The sequence below is a fragment of the Colletotrichum chrysophilum genome, assembly GCF_026319265.1.
Source record: "Colletotrichum chrysophilum strain AFK26 chromosome Unknown scaffold_52, whole genome shotgun sequence".
Taxonomy (NCBI): Eukaryota; Fungi; Ascomycota; class Sordariomycetes; order Glomerellales; family Glomerellaceae; genus Colletotrichum; species Colletotrichum chrysophilum.
In genome coordinates, this window is record NW_026517339.1 from 229920 (window position 1) to 242491 (window position 12572).

At 54.3% G+C, this 12572-nt stretch overlaps 5 protein-coding genes across 5 annotated transcripts; 2 read left to right on the forward strand and 3 right to left on the reverse strand.

The window, feature by feature from the left end:
• Positions 1–148: 148 nt before the first annotated feature.
• COL26b_006839 (uncharacterized protein) lies at positions 149–2294 on the reverse strand (the record flags this gene model as incomplete). Its single annotated transcript, XM_053179650.1, has 2 exons — positions 149–165; positions 218–2294. The coding sequence occupies 2 exons, from the start codon at positions 2292–2294 to the stop codon at positions 149–151; spliced, it is 2094 nt and encodes a 697-aa protein (XP_053036439.1).
• A 1249-nt stretch (positions 2295–3543) lies between these two features.
• On the reverse strand, positions 3544–5389 carry COL26b_006840 (uncharacterized protein; the record flags this gene model as incomplete). Its single annotated transcript, XM_053179651.1, has 9 exons — positions 3544–4027; positions 4075–4306; positions 4356–4397; positions 4452–4565; positions 4628–4670; positions 4722–4866; positions 4967–5016; positions 5067–5144; positions 5210–5389. 9 exons carry the CDS (start codon positions 5387–5389, stop codon positions 3544–3546), a joined length of 1368 nt encoding a protein of 455 aa, XP_053036440.1.
• Positions 5390–6642: 1253 nt separating this feature from the next.
• COL26b_006841 (uncharacterized protein) lies at positions 6643–8130 on the forward strand (the record flags this gene model as incomplete). The annotated part of the gene is made up of 5 exons (XM_053179652.1): positions 6643–6738; positions 6793–6869; positions 7097–7292; positions 7471–7923; positions 7999–8130. The coding sequence occupies 5 exons, from the start codon at positions 6643–6645 to the stop codon at positions 8128–8130; spliced, it is 954 nt and encodes a 317-aa protein (XP_053036441.1).
• Positions 8131–8784: 654 nt separating this feature from the next.
• On the reverse strand, positions 8785–9577 carry NUO21 (NADH:ubiquinone oxidoreductase 21kD subunit; the record flags this gene model as incomplete). Its single annotated transcript, XM_053179653.1, has 3 exons — positions 8785–9094; positions 9187–9297; positions 9387–9577. 3 exons carry the CDS (start codon positions 9575–9577, stop codon positions 8785–8787), a joined length of 612 nt encoding a protein of 203 aa, XP_053036442.1.
• Positions 9578–9927: 350 nt separating this feature from the next.
• On the forward strand, positions 9928–10829 carry COL26b_006843 (uncharacterized protein; the record flags this gene model as incomplete). Its single annotated transcript, XM_053179654.1, has 5 exons — positions 9928–9975; positions 10080–10094; positions 10394–10547; positions 10613–10678; positions 10804–10829. The coding sequence occupies 5 exons, from the start codon at positions 9928–9930 to the stop codon at positions 10827–10829; spliced, it is 309 nt and encodes a 102-aa protein (XP_053036443.1).
• Positions 10830–12572: the final 1743 nt, after the last annotated feature.

Below are 12572 nucleotides of genomic sequence, written 5' to 3' on the forward strand. Positions count from 1 at the left end.
GACAAAATGGAATTCAGAGACCGTCTACGCCCCTTTCTAACTCTTTTATCCCCATGATTCGGTATCTCTTGGGGATGCATCTTATGCCCTCGTACTCCCCAGGGTATGCTAACACAAAAGAAAATCATACAACACTCGTGTCTTGATTTTAGTAGGTCATTAAATCTGATGTGTGTTAGTAAAGGTCCAATCATTAGGGAAACATGAGAGAGCTTACCTCTTCCAAAGAGGCCACGCTTGGCCCAGTCCATGGCAAGCAAAATACGCGTCCTCAGGCTGACGCTCTGAGCAAAGTAGACGGATCGCCACATGTAAACCGCCCACAGTCCACCGGCAAAGCTCCAGCCCTGTCCCCAATCAAAAACGGCCGAGTTACCAATGTACGCCAAGCTTCCCAAATGGCGGTACTCAAATGCTCTATAAACCACTGCGTCGATATCACCGTCGAAAACCTGGTTCGCCCTCAGGCCTTCCGAGGTGCGAGCCATCTTGTTGAACTTGTGGGCAAGGTACTGTCCCTGCTGATGCGCGCGCTGCGCCGTTGCGGGGAGCGAGGTGAGTTTTGAGTCGATCTGCTTCAGGAGCTCTCTAAGTTCGCCAAAGTTGAGGGTCCCGGACTGATCCTTGTCAAACTGTTCGAAGAGCTTGTCAAGACGCTTGAGATGGCCAACGGCCTGGGGGAAGCGTCTGCGAACGTCGTTGGCAACGTCGCGCCAGTCGGTGAAGTGGAGCTCGAGGGTCTCGGGATCTTTGCCTCGCTTGAAGGCAAGGCCACGAAGGAAGGTCATGATATGGTCGGCAACGTTGTTCTGAACAGTTGAGCAGTCGCCGATGGCGTAGACATCGCCCAGGGGTGTTCCATTGAGACGGAGATGAGTATCAGTCTCCAGAGCGTGACGGTTCGTCTGTGACGGGCCGAGCTTTGCAGACAGGCGCTTGCAGAGGTCGGTCTGGGCGACACCCGTCGACCAGAGGCAGAAGCCCATGGGCAGTTCCTTGGTGACAAGCGAACCGTCGGGCTGCTTCTGTGTGAAAATGATCTTGTCGGGGAGAACCTCCTTGACGCGCGAGTTGGTGAGCACATCGACCTGGTCGCGGGCAAAGTGCTCTTCGGCATACTTCGAAACCGTTTCATCGTAGGTGTTGAGAATGTGGCTACGGCTTTGGATCAAGTGGACGGAAATTTCGTTGCGAAGGAGCTTCGGGAAGTGCTGAGTGAGGTCCTCATTGAGCATGTCGAAGAGTTCGGCTGCGAATTCAACACCGGTAGGGCCACCTCCACTGACAACGAAGGAAAGGAGACGCTTGCGCTCGTCATCGGATGTGGTAGGTAGGCAGGCCTTCTCGAGGTTGAGCATAACCTGGTTCCGGACCTTACGGGCGTCGCTGATGTCCTTGAGGAAGTGCGCGTTCTCGAGTCCCTTCACACCGTGCGGGTTCGTTGTAGATCCAACAGCAATTACCAGCTTATCGTAGGGAACATAGAAACGTCTCGTGTTGCCAGCTTCGTCAGTGTCCGAACACTCAATCAGCTTGTGCGAGAACTCGACGTCTTCTGCGCAAGCACGAATGAAGTGGCCGTTCACACGAGCGAGAATTCGGCGGACAGGTTCAACCAGAGATCGCAGTTCCAGGGTTCCAACAGTAGCAGACGGCAGCATAGGCGTAAACAGGAAGTAGTTCGTCGGCGAGATTACAGTTACGTGGTAGTCGTCTGGGTTCAGCTCTTTGAGCATGGCAACGCCGCCCCAGCCGCCGCCCAGAATAACCAGCTTCGGCTTGTCCTTGGTGCTCTTCATGCCCTCGGTGTCCAGGTCGTCGATAAGTACGTCAGCAATGGGCAGATTCTTGGGCCCGCCGCGTCTGGGGTTCAGTGCTAGCTCTGAGACGTGGATCTCGAACTGGTCCGGGTGTTCCTTGTAGGTAGAAGCGTCGTAGATGAAGAAGCCAACAATGCCGAGGCCGACGAAGATGATGCCGCCGCCGAGCCAAGCCGCGCCGCGGTAGGCAAGCCATAGAAGCCGGGATTTCGGTTTGGAAGTCGTGGTCGTGGTTGTGGTAGAGCTAGAGGCAGCGCGGACGAGGGGACTCTTCGGCAGGCCGTGGGCGTTGAAGAAGTTCGTAAGGGGTGTTCGGGTTCGAGATCGTTGGGGGACATTAATGAAGGCGCGCCTTTGCGGCAGCGCCGCAAGCGGCTGTCTGCATGGCGGCAGGGCCTTGAGCAGACTGGCTGGCGATGGGGTCTGCCGGCTTGCGCGGGTTATGCGCATCAGCGCCGAGGTGGTTGGAGGCATTTATTGATTATCGTGTATCTTTGGTTTCGAGCGGAATGAATGTCCTGATGATTCAACAGGGAGATGTCATGTCGAAACGAGCGAAGGGAGCACGACAGCTCTGTGGGAGGGTCGATCGTGGAAGTCAGGTGCAGCAACAGTAGACAGACAAGGGAGAATCGTTGGAGAGAGGAAGCTTTCTTGGTTCGAGATCAGGATGAGAAAATCAAGGTGTAATGTACCTTAATGGCTACGAAAAAAAGAGCGACCTAATGGAACTGGCGGGACAGCTGCCCTGGACATAACGTATGCGTAATGATGCTTGCCCGTACTAGGTCAATTGCATGCGCAGGGCGTGTTGTCACTGGTCGCTGGCGACATGGAAGGTGCTGTAGTAGTCAACCTCGAACCTCCGAGGAGCTCCTTTCCCGGCGACTCCAGCCAAAAGTGTCGTCATAGGTCGGTTAACCCGAAAAAACCTGCCTTCCATTGCATGCAATTATGCAGCACGGCGCCTACCGCCAGAAGCTTCTAAGCAGCACCCAGCGTCTTCATCAGTCTTCTTCCCGTCTCTCTCTCTTTGCCCTTGGGACTCTGGCTATTCTCTTCTTCAACGACATCGTTTTTCAAAATTCTGAAAATGTGCCTCGCGCCCGTTCCGAGAGGCAAACAGCATGCCGTCGTCAACCGAACTCTTCTCGGACTTTCGTCCCAAGTTCTGGGCCCGTGTCGGCGCCGCGTCCCTGATCCGCCGAGCTGATAGCTTGCCTCCCTGCAAAATCTGATAATGGCGACCCTGGCGACGCCAAAAGACCTCAGTCAGCGGCGTCAAAAACCCATGCCGGCTGCCGTGGCAAGCGTGCAGACCCCACACCTTTCGCAGTGCTTGTCCACTTCTTCGGTGCCTCCTTCGGCCAATTGAAGATGGGCCGCTGGCCAATGATGTCCGTTGATAAACCAGCGATGCCGCTGCCAGACACGGATTGACGGATCTTGCATACGAAAACTGCGTCTTTTCTTCACGTCTGACAGTCTGGAAAAAAAAGGCTGCATTGTGTCGCATTCGCAACATCCCGGTGGAGGCTCTGTCAGATATCTTGGCATCCCTATGGGATATGCGGCTTTTACTGCTAGACCCTTCCTGTTGCTACATGAGTAAGGGTATTATTTACTGGAGCACATGATAAAGGACGCAGCCTCATCTTCTACATGCGTGCCTTAGCACCGAGCAAGTCGAGGTAAGGTCAAGGCAGGGCAGGGCAGGGCAAGGCTAGCACCGGAAGTATCTCTTCTCGACCCAACGATCCTCAATGTCTGCAAGCATATTGCAGAGCACAATCGTGATGCCGGGAAACACCTTGGCCAGACGGTGGACTCCCAGCCTTCCGGCGGCGTAGCAAGCCAGCACAATCTTCTCCTGCGCGACGCCGTGGTCCACGAGGACCTGCACCGCCATGAGTGCCGCGCCTCCGCTGGCCATTTGCGTGTCAATGAGCAAGACTGCCTCGTGCTCATCAATGTCATCGGGCAACTTGAGGTAGTGCAACTCAGGCTCTCCGGTCCGCACGTTGGACTGGATAAGGACCCTGCCCGTCCTCATGTCGGGGACGACCCGCTTCAGGGCCGTCTCAAATGCGGCTCCGCCTCGGAGAACGAGCACTGCACTTACATTGCCCTTGGCCACAAGACCGTTGTATTTATATCCCTGTGGCGTGGCGATCGTCTTCTCCTCAAAGTGCACGTTGTTGAGCGCCCTGCATCATTAGTTTGCTGCCCGAGAGGTCGAGGATGATGCACTCACTGCTCGATCAGGAGACAAGCCAAGCGGTCGAAGTAGAAGATGAAGTCCTCGCCTGAGGTGTCAATGTCCTGGATGATGGTGCTCATGCCCCTCAGCTGCGGCGTCTGTTCCAAGACTACGACCCTGTCAGACAGAGGCTCGCTGGCGGCAGCCAGCTCAAGCTGTGTCAGGGCTGCACGGTGGTGGGTCGATTTTTCAATCAACTTTCGCTCAATGTACTGAACGACCATGGCTGTTCGTTGATTTAGCAACGCTCACTCACAACGCTCATGTCTACTCACCCATCGCAACTCGGTTCTCAATTCCTCTTGGGACAATAATGTCTATGCATCGTCAGCACGGATGGTAGAGAGTTTCATAACACTGAGGGGCCTTACCTGCCACCTTTCGCTGCGGCTCGACAAACTTTTCAAAGTTGGGCTTCACGAAGGTGAACCACTGCTTCATGATGCCCTCCACATCACGGCCACGCTCCTTGACATCTCTCAAGACTAGAAACTCAGGTCAGCTTTCTGCATCCTTGCATACGTATTCATCGCTATTATGCACTGACCTCTTCGAGACAGGCAAGTATCAGCATCGGCCTCACAGAATATCTAGACAGCTGTGAGAAGGCGGTAACCGAAATCTGGAGAGATCATATTTACTCTCATATCCAGGAGGTCAATGATGCGCGGGTCGTGAAGGGCAAAGATACCCTCGAGGATGATTACGTGGGGGGAGTAGATTGTTGTGGTGTTTTCCATACGCTGGTGCTTGGAAAAGGAGTAGATGGGGATTTCTGCACGCTTGCTGGTAGGCGTAAGTCAAAATTCGGTAAGAAATTTCATCGACAGTAGACAGTAGATCCTCTGATGTTCGATATTGTCATCTCATGACCATTGTCACTTACCCAGCTTTGAGATCTCGGAGGCAATCCACAAGCACATTAAAGTCGATGGCCTGTGATAGCCGTCAACAACCGCTCTTCACACTCGCGGAAACTAACTCACCTCTGGTGAATCAAAGTCAAATTCGTTGGCAAATGCCTTTTTAGATTGCTCAGGAGTGAGGGGGTTGTAGAAAGAGTCCTAATATCACAAGTCAGGGGCGATGCGATGCGGTGGTGGTTGGCGGGGTAAAATTGCACACATACCATGGACAAAATCACCACCCAGGGCAGATTCAGCTTCCTAACAATGGCGTGGGACAGCGTGGACTTGCCCGAGCCCGAGCTGCCGGCGATGCCAATGATGCTGACGTCTGCCCATGGTGGTGAGTAGTGCGTTCGCTTCTGGACCGTCACATGAGACTCTGTGCCGTTTGTCTCTGCCATTTCGGAGCTCGCCGACGTGGAGGGGTACAGGCGATGGCGGATAGTTGCAGCTTGGACCTCGAGTTCCTGCAGCTCAGGAGTGACGACGGGTGAGGGGCACGCTGCAGGGGTTGCCGGTCGGTCTTGAAGGTCTCTGCTTCCTCGCAGTTGAATGAAGGAAGAGAAGGATATAAGAATGGAAGAGAGGAATGAAGTGGTGGTGAGGTGAGGCAAAAGTTCAAGGGTCCAGTCTCCAAAGATAAGCGCTGAGGGGATGCTGGACTTTGACAAGCCTTCAGTGTGGAGCACCTGGCTGTAAAGGTAAGGTAAGGTAACCTAGGTCCTGGCAAAGTTGCGTCGGGACAGTTGCTGACCAGAGCTACTACGCCCGCAAAGCATATGATATTTTTTGTAGTTGCGATTTGATAGTGTTATGTTGGAAGATGTCAAGAAAAGTCTGAAATGATGAATGTAAAAGGCAGGAAAGGGGGAGTTGTAAACGGGAGGCTGTGTCGTGTGCCTCTTTACTCTAAACCGACCTGGTAAACATCGGCGGCGGTCGCCTTACACCGGTTCTAGACGCTCGCAGCCTCCTCACTGATCTACGGAGACTCCCTTACCTACCTACTTCTACCTACATACTAACCTACCATACCTACAGCGAGGTGACTTTCGCTTAGACCTACCTAGGTACCTAGGGGCCCAGACGTAGCCCAGAGAGGAGCACTGAGGCTTCGCACCCAAACGCTGGAGAGTCGTAGTGTTCCATTTAGCTTTCGTACCTGCCTGTCTTGTGCCCGTAGTGGAGCTTACCCTGTATTTTTCCTGCGTTTGCTGCTCTGTCCGAGGCGCGATGCACCTCAGGTCGCCGCCATCTCAAGCAGCTTTATCTGCAGCCCTGTGCTTTTCTTGCCCTGTCGCCAGCCCTTCCAGCCCGCTTTCAGCAGCGGTGCTCATGTGGCCCATCTCACTTATGTAATCCAGTCTGCCCCACTTCCCCCACCGGCTGATTCTGCAATTGGTGCGCTGCAGCCGCAAAATCTGGAACCAAATAAAGCTCCGCTCCAGCCTCTTTCTCTTTGTTCTGACGTTTTCTCCTTCTCCCACATCCAATCCTTTCTCCTTCCGCTTTGCAGCTTCTTTCAAGCTCCAACAACAAAACCACGGGGCCTCGACCGGCCATCCCAATGTGACGACGGCCAAGTTCTGATTCCGCTTCACATTTTTTTTCTTCATGATTTAGGCTTGCACGGACGCCTCATCCCCGACATCGCATGTCAGGATTGCCAGACATCAACGACCCAACAGCGATAGCAGTCTGGAATAGAGCTGCTGCTCGCCTCGTGCGGGAGACCCTGGAGAGAATCATGGTCCGTTGGAGCTACCTCCCTTCCCTGGGGGCTGTGGGCTAAGATGTCATTCAGACTTCGTCTGCGTCGACCGCTACTCCCATGAAACATGCCTTCGAAAGGCGTGTCCAGGACGTCAAGTCGCCCAAGAGGTAAGCCCGTTCTCTTTCACGCTAGCTCCACGCTAGTCCGTCTCGCGCGCGAATCTCCTCCCCCCATCCAGCTCACATGATGATCGACTATCAAATGGGAATCTCTCCTAGCAATTAACATGCGGAGAACTCGATATAAAATTTTACCCTGACACTGCTGCTTCACCTTTCATTTGCAACACATACTTGATTTGCAAAAAGAGGCTCATGCTAACATGGACCTCCAGCGACATCAACGCCCTGATCCTCGACTACCTCACGATGGAGGGCTACTCTAGGGCAGCCGACAAGTTCAGCAAGGAAGCCAACCTGCAAGAACACCAGATCGATGAGACGGTGAAGATTCGCCAGCAGATTCAGAGAGCTATCCACACTGGCAGCATCCAGGCTGCCATCGAGGCCCTGAACGACTTTGACTCTGAGGTATGTTGATTTTACTTGAATCTGTCTCCCCTCCGAGCTGTGATTAGAAACCGAGTTTTACATGCACCACTCATAGCGCCTTCGGGCCCTTTGATGAGGCACACCATTATTCAATGAGCTACCTTTTCTACTTCGTCTTGTTAAACGTGCATCATATTTCTGTCGCAACGACTAACAGATGGACCAGATTCTGGACAGGGATCCCACCCTCCACTTTGCGCTTCTGCGCCTCCAGCTCGTCGAACTGATCCGGTCGTGTACGGCGACGCCCGGCGGAGATATCACTCCCGCCTTGACCTTTGCCACGCACCACCTTGGTCCTCGAGCGCCTACGGATCCTCGATTCCTCAAGGATCTGGAGGAGACAATGGCTCTCCTGGTGTTCCCTCACAGCGATCTTGAGCCCCAGCTGGCCGCCATACTGCACCCTGACTTGAGACGCGGCGTGGCAGACGACGTCAACAAGGCTATCCTGCAGCGTGAGACAGAGCGTAGGGAGGCCTCGATTCGGAACCTGATCCGGATGCGTGCCTGGGCTGAAAACACTGCCCGGGCTGAGAAGAAGGCGCTACCAGACAGAATAAGCATTGGCCTCAACGGGGACGGCGACGCTGACATCCACGACCCCATGGTACTTTCCTCTTAGGTGCAGGCAGTGAAAATGACCCTGCGTCTTCAAAGGGGCTCAGACTCGGCTGTTTCCTAGATTGAGCCGGGACGCCAGGAGCAGAACGAACCTCGTTCCGACTCGGCTGATACCCAGGACGCGTTGGAACATTACGAGTCCGAAGATTCATATTACGATGGTGTTTTTGATGAGTTTCACGACTCGGAATAATTGGCATTAGGGACAAGGTAGCAAGGCGTTGGGAAATGGAGGATCGGTGTATCCTCGAACGATATAATGATACTCGGGATAAACAGTGCACCGAACAAACAATAGAAGCTTAAATGGCATTGTCACTATTAATTGCTCTTCTCTGAATCTCGTGCCCCTGTTGCGCGACTTTCCATGTCTAGGTGCATTGTGAAAAGCCGAGACAGAGTCCAGAGCTTCACAAGTCTGACTTGAAGGAGCTTGGATGGCGTCATTTCTGCTGCGCGATTGCTGTCTAAAGCACTGCTACTGATGCCACCACGAGGCCGTGCTGGAAACGTAAAAAGCATTTGCTGGTTTGTAGGCGGAGCTCTCATTTTACGAGCAACCATGGTTTGAGCTCAACGAAGCTCGGATACACATCTCGCATGGCGGGCCCGGAACGGACCAATAGCGGACCGCCAAAGTCCGCTGACATTGGCCCTTCCTAATGCGCTTCAACAAAGTCTCGTTGTACACTCAACTCTACTACTAAGAAATATTTCATGTATATTCCATCACATAGTCGTAATACGCGCGTTCCATGAGAATGAACAGACCATTGGAAGGTGTTAAAAAAAGCTTCTTTGCAGGGCGTCTTATGTACAGTACAAGTTTCTTTTTTGGCTTGGTCGTCTATTTGGTGCGGATGTGCTTGAGCTTCTTGGGGGAGTAGAGGAAGTTGTTGGCGTAGGCCTTGGGGCGGATCCTCCTCGACTGCGGCTCCTGCACGAAGTACTCGTAGCCCTGCTTCTCGGCGAAGTGGATGGCGTCCTCCTTGCTCTTGAAGTTGAGCTTGGTGCCCTGCATCATGTCGCCGGACGACTGCCAGCCCATGAGGGGGTTCTCCCATCTGTGACCCTTGGGGAGGATGTCCCAGTCCATGCGCCAGTGGTGGCCCTGCCAGTCTCCAGACTGCGTCGCGGGCTTGGCCTCTTGGTAGATGCTGGTGATTATTTGTTAGTAAACATTCGGGTCCCGTGCTGATGTCTTTGGGGGAAAACTTCGTGTGTGGAGTGGTTTGGGATACGTGCGTACCGAACGGTTCGGGCCTGGAGCTCCATGGGAGCGCCGGAGAGGACGGCGGCCTGAAGGTAGGGAACGTCTTCGCTTGCGTCCTGGATCTTCTTGGGGACGGGGGTGAAGGTGCTGTTGGAGGCTCGTAGGTTAGCCATTGGTGTGTTCTCGACGTCCCGGGTATTCCCAATTGGGCGCCCGGGCGGTACGGGTATCCTCACGAGGTGGCCTTGTCAGCCTGGATGGTGTAGTCGGGCGCGTTCTCTTGCGTCGAGGGAGCCACGGCGGGGGGGGCGGCGGTAGTTGTGGCGACGGAGCTCTCGAATCGGCGAGCAGTCAGCGGGAGGGCGGCCCGCATCGGGGCGGCGCTGCGCAGCAGACGGGCTGCGCCCTGGACGCGGAGGGAAGCCATTGCGACGGGGGGATGGCGAAATCGGCGACTCCTTCGGAAACGGTTGTAGTCGATTTGGTGATGGTGGTTGACGTTCGGCAAACAGCCTTGCCTGGGTTGGCTGCCGCTGCCGCCGCCCAGTGACCCACCTTTCACCCGATGTCCCGCACACTGATTGGCTAGCCGCAAGAACCTTGACCCGAAGAGAAACGAGTGCTTTTCGTTCAAACCTCACGTTCGGCAAATCCACCCGCATTTCGCAGCCATCTCAACCCCCCCAACGTCGAAACGAAGGTCAATTGATACCCTCCCGCGCCGTCAATTGACTTGCTCATCCCTAGCCGATAGATACCTCCGCCCTCCTCGCGAAAATGAGCTTCGTCACCCGCCGCGGTCTTTCGACCCTTATCCCCCCCAAGGTACGCTAGCTCGGGTATCCCTTTCCGCCCGCCCGGTGTCGTTTGGCGAGAGCTTCTCGGACGGCGGGGTGTCTCTGCAGTTTGGCTAATTGGGATGCATCTAGGTCGCCTCTCCCAAGGTACGATATCTCTTGCGATTCTGACGTGTTTTGATGGATGGCCGAGGTGGTGCGAAGATAACGCCGCGAAAGTCGGAGGTTCGGGCGGGATGGTGCAGGATGCGGCCGGAAACTGGGTCAAGAGGTGGACGGGGCTCCTCGGAGCTTTGGCAGGATCGTGAGACGACGGCAGGCGGTGCACGCAGTTGCGACATGCGGTTGGAAGAGGCGGGGGGCAGAGCTTATTCACGCTGGCCGGATTTGATGATGTCTGTTGATTGATGGGGATGGTTGGCTAACATGCGCAATGTTCGATCCAGGCCCTTGGTGCGGACCCCAACGCCGTCCGCATGCAGCGCGTCGTCAACTTCTACGAGAAGCTCCCCCGTGGCCCGGCTCCCGAGGCCAAGGCCTCTGGCATCCTCGGCCGCTACGCCGCTAAGCACTTCAACGGCAAGAACGCCTCTGCCAAGCGTATGTTGCGAGCTCCTCCGAGACGACGAATGTGTAAAGAGACATTGCTGACAGGTCGCGCGCAGCCATCATCCACGCCATCGGCTTCCTCCTCGTCGTCGGCTACGCCCAGAACTACTACTTCCACCTCCGTAAGTTTTCGCCTTTGTGTTTTTTTAGGGATCCCTGCGGGCGCGGGGCAGTTCGGACGAAAAGAGATACGAGGTGTAAACGTTTCAACGGATGGGATTTGCTGACGTCTCTTGAACCGTGACAGGCCACCACAAGAACAATGCTCACTAAGCTACTCTCTCCCGATCGGATGTGTAGGTCCAGCCTGAACCCGTAGGCTGTGTAATGGCATTGGGACTGTGTATACAAGAATTAGAAGCTCTATTTTCTCCGAGAGGAACCTCCTCGGCAAATTCCCTTGTGTCTTGTCACGCTTTGTCTGACGACTTGTGAAGTTCCAACGCTAGCTTTATTGACCTCATGTAGAGCTTACAATGCATGGGCTACGTTGCTGAAGATTGATCAAAAGTCTCGCAGGCAACTGTCCACAAGTCTATATCTGCCTTTATGCCTTTCCACCGAGTATGACCAAGCTTAAGTGCGCCTAGTCCAATCTCAGCATTGTAGCTGCTGCGGTAGGTATACTTATATCCAGCTGTACGGTTCATTCGCTATGTCTATGTCCATTTTTAGCACTAGTGGTGTCAGATCCATCGACTCGTGTAATTGAGATTTCATGACATGGTCTGACGGCCTCAATGAATCACATCTCACGTTGAGAGAAGCTCGACCGTCCGACAGCTACGAGTCGACTCGTGAGCTCTGTTTTCCTTTTTTATTTACACTTTGGCATCCCGCACTACTCAGTTATTTTGTATGTCTTCGTTACATACGCACTCTGTCTCAAGAGCTCTCAGAAGCAGTATGTGCCGTCTGCTCATCTATGTTCGGATATGCAGTGACCCCTCAGATGCGACCCCGGATTTCTCGGTTCGGCTAAGGCCACCTACAAGTCGAGCGAGTGGCAGAGGCGACCACAGGTGCCGAGAGTTTGTTTCAGCTAATGGAAAGATTAATCGAAAAGTGAGTGAGTGTTGCGTAATACTCAGTCAAGTCTTTGCACCCCCAACAAACCAATCGACCGACCAGTCAGACAACCACCACTCGCAAGACGGGATGCAACGGGCAAAAGGGAAGAGTTGGGAAAGGGGAGGACTGGGGCATTGAGTTTGAGCTCGCCATACACATGCATCCATCCCAGTGGCGACACAAGAATCCTAAGGTACCAGGTAACAACTGTCGTCGACCAACATTTGGTAGCAGTCAGTAGCCTTGTAAGCTAGGTCTGTAAAACAAGTGTCAGTCGGAGAAGTGCGGGTGCGCACTCGCGGCCCTCTGCGATGCTCAGACTGGGGGACAGGCCGATCAATGCAAAAAGTCCAAGAATAGGCATTCGATGTCGGGGAATCCCGCGTTGGTTGGTGCCTGCCTCTCGTGAGGAAAGAGCAGGGAAGAGACTGGCGGCACAGTACTAGTGGCGCACAGTGAGTCATCTGGCCGCACTGTCACAGCCTCACGAAGCCGTCGGGTCGGTGGTGGTGTGTCCACGTCGGCGGAGAGGCCCCAGCAGGTTCCACTCTTTTTTCCCTCACCTGCCTCCCCTCATTCTCACCACCCACCCACCGTGCCACCTAATGGGTAAAGTCAAGGCAGGGCACCTCAGCCCGGCCCAGTGCTTGAAGTGCGCTGTGTCCCTGCGAGCAGTGTCTGTGCCCATGGTTTCTTTTGGGTTACGATGTTGCAATAAAATACCCCCAGATGGTGATGCGTGAGGAAATAGAATACAGGGTTCATTTAGGCAAGAGATTTACGAGAAACAAAAGAAATAGATAAAAGAAAAACAAGATACAGCGGCCTTTGGAGCCAAACGAGCACTGTCAGGACGTACCTAAGGTACACTAAAGTGCCGTCCTTGGGAGTGCGATGGGAACCTATGACCACTACCTGTACCAGCCCGTAGGTGGTTCAGCGCCC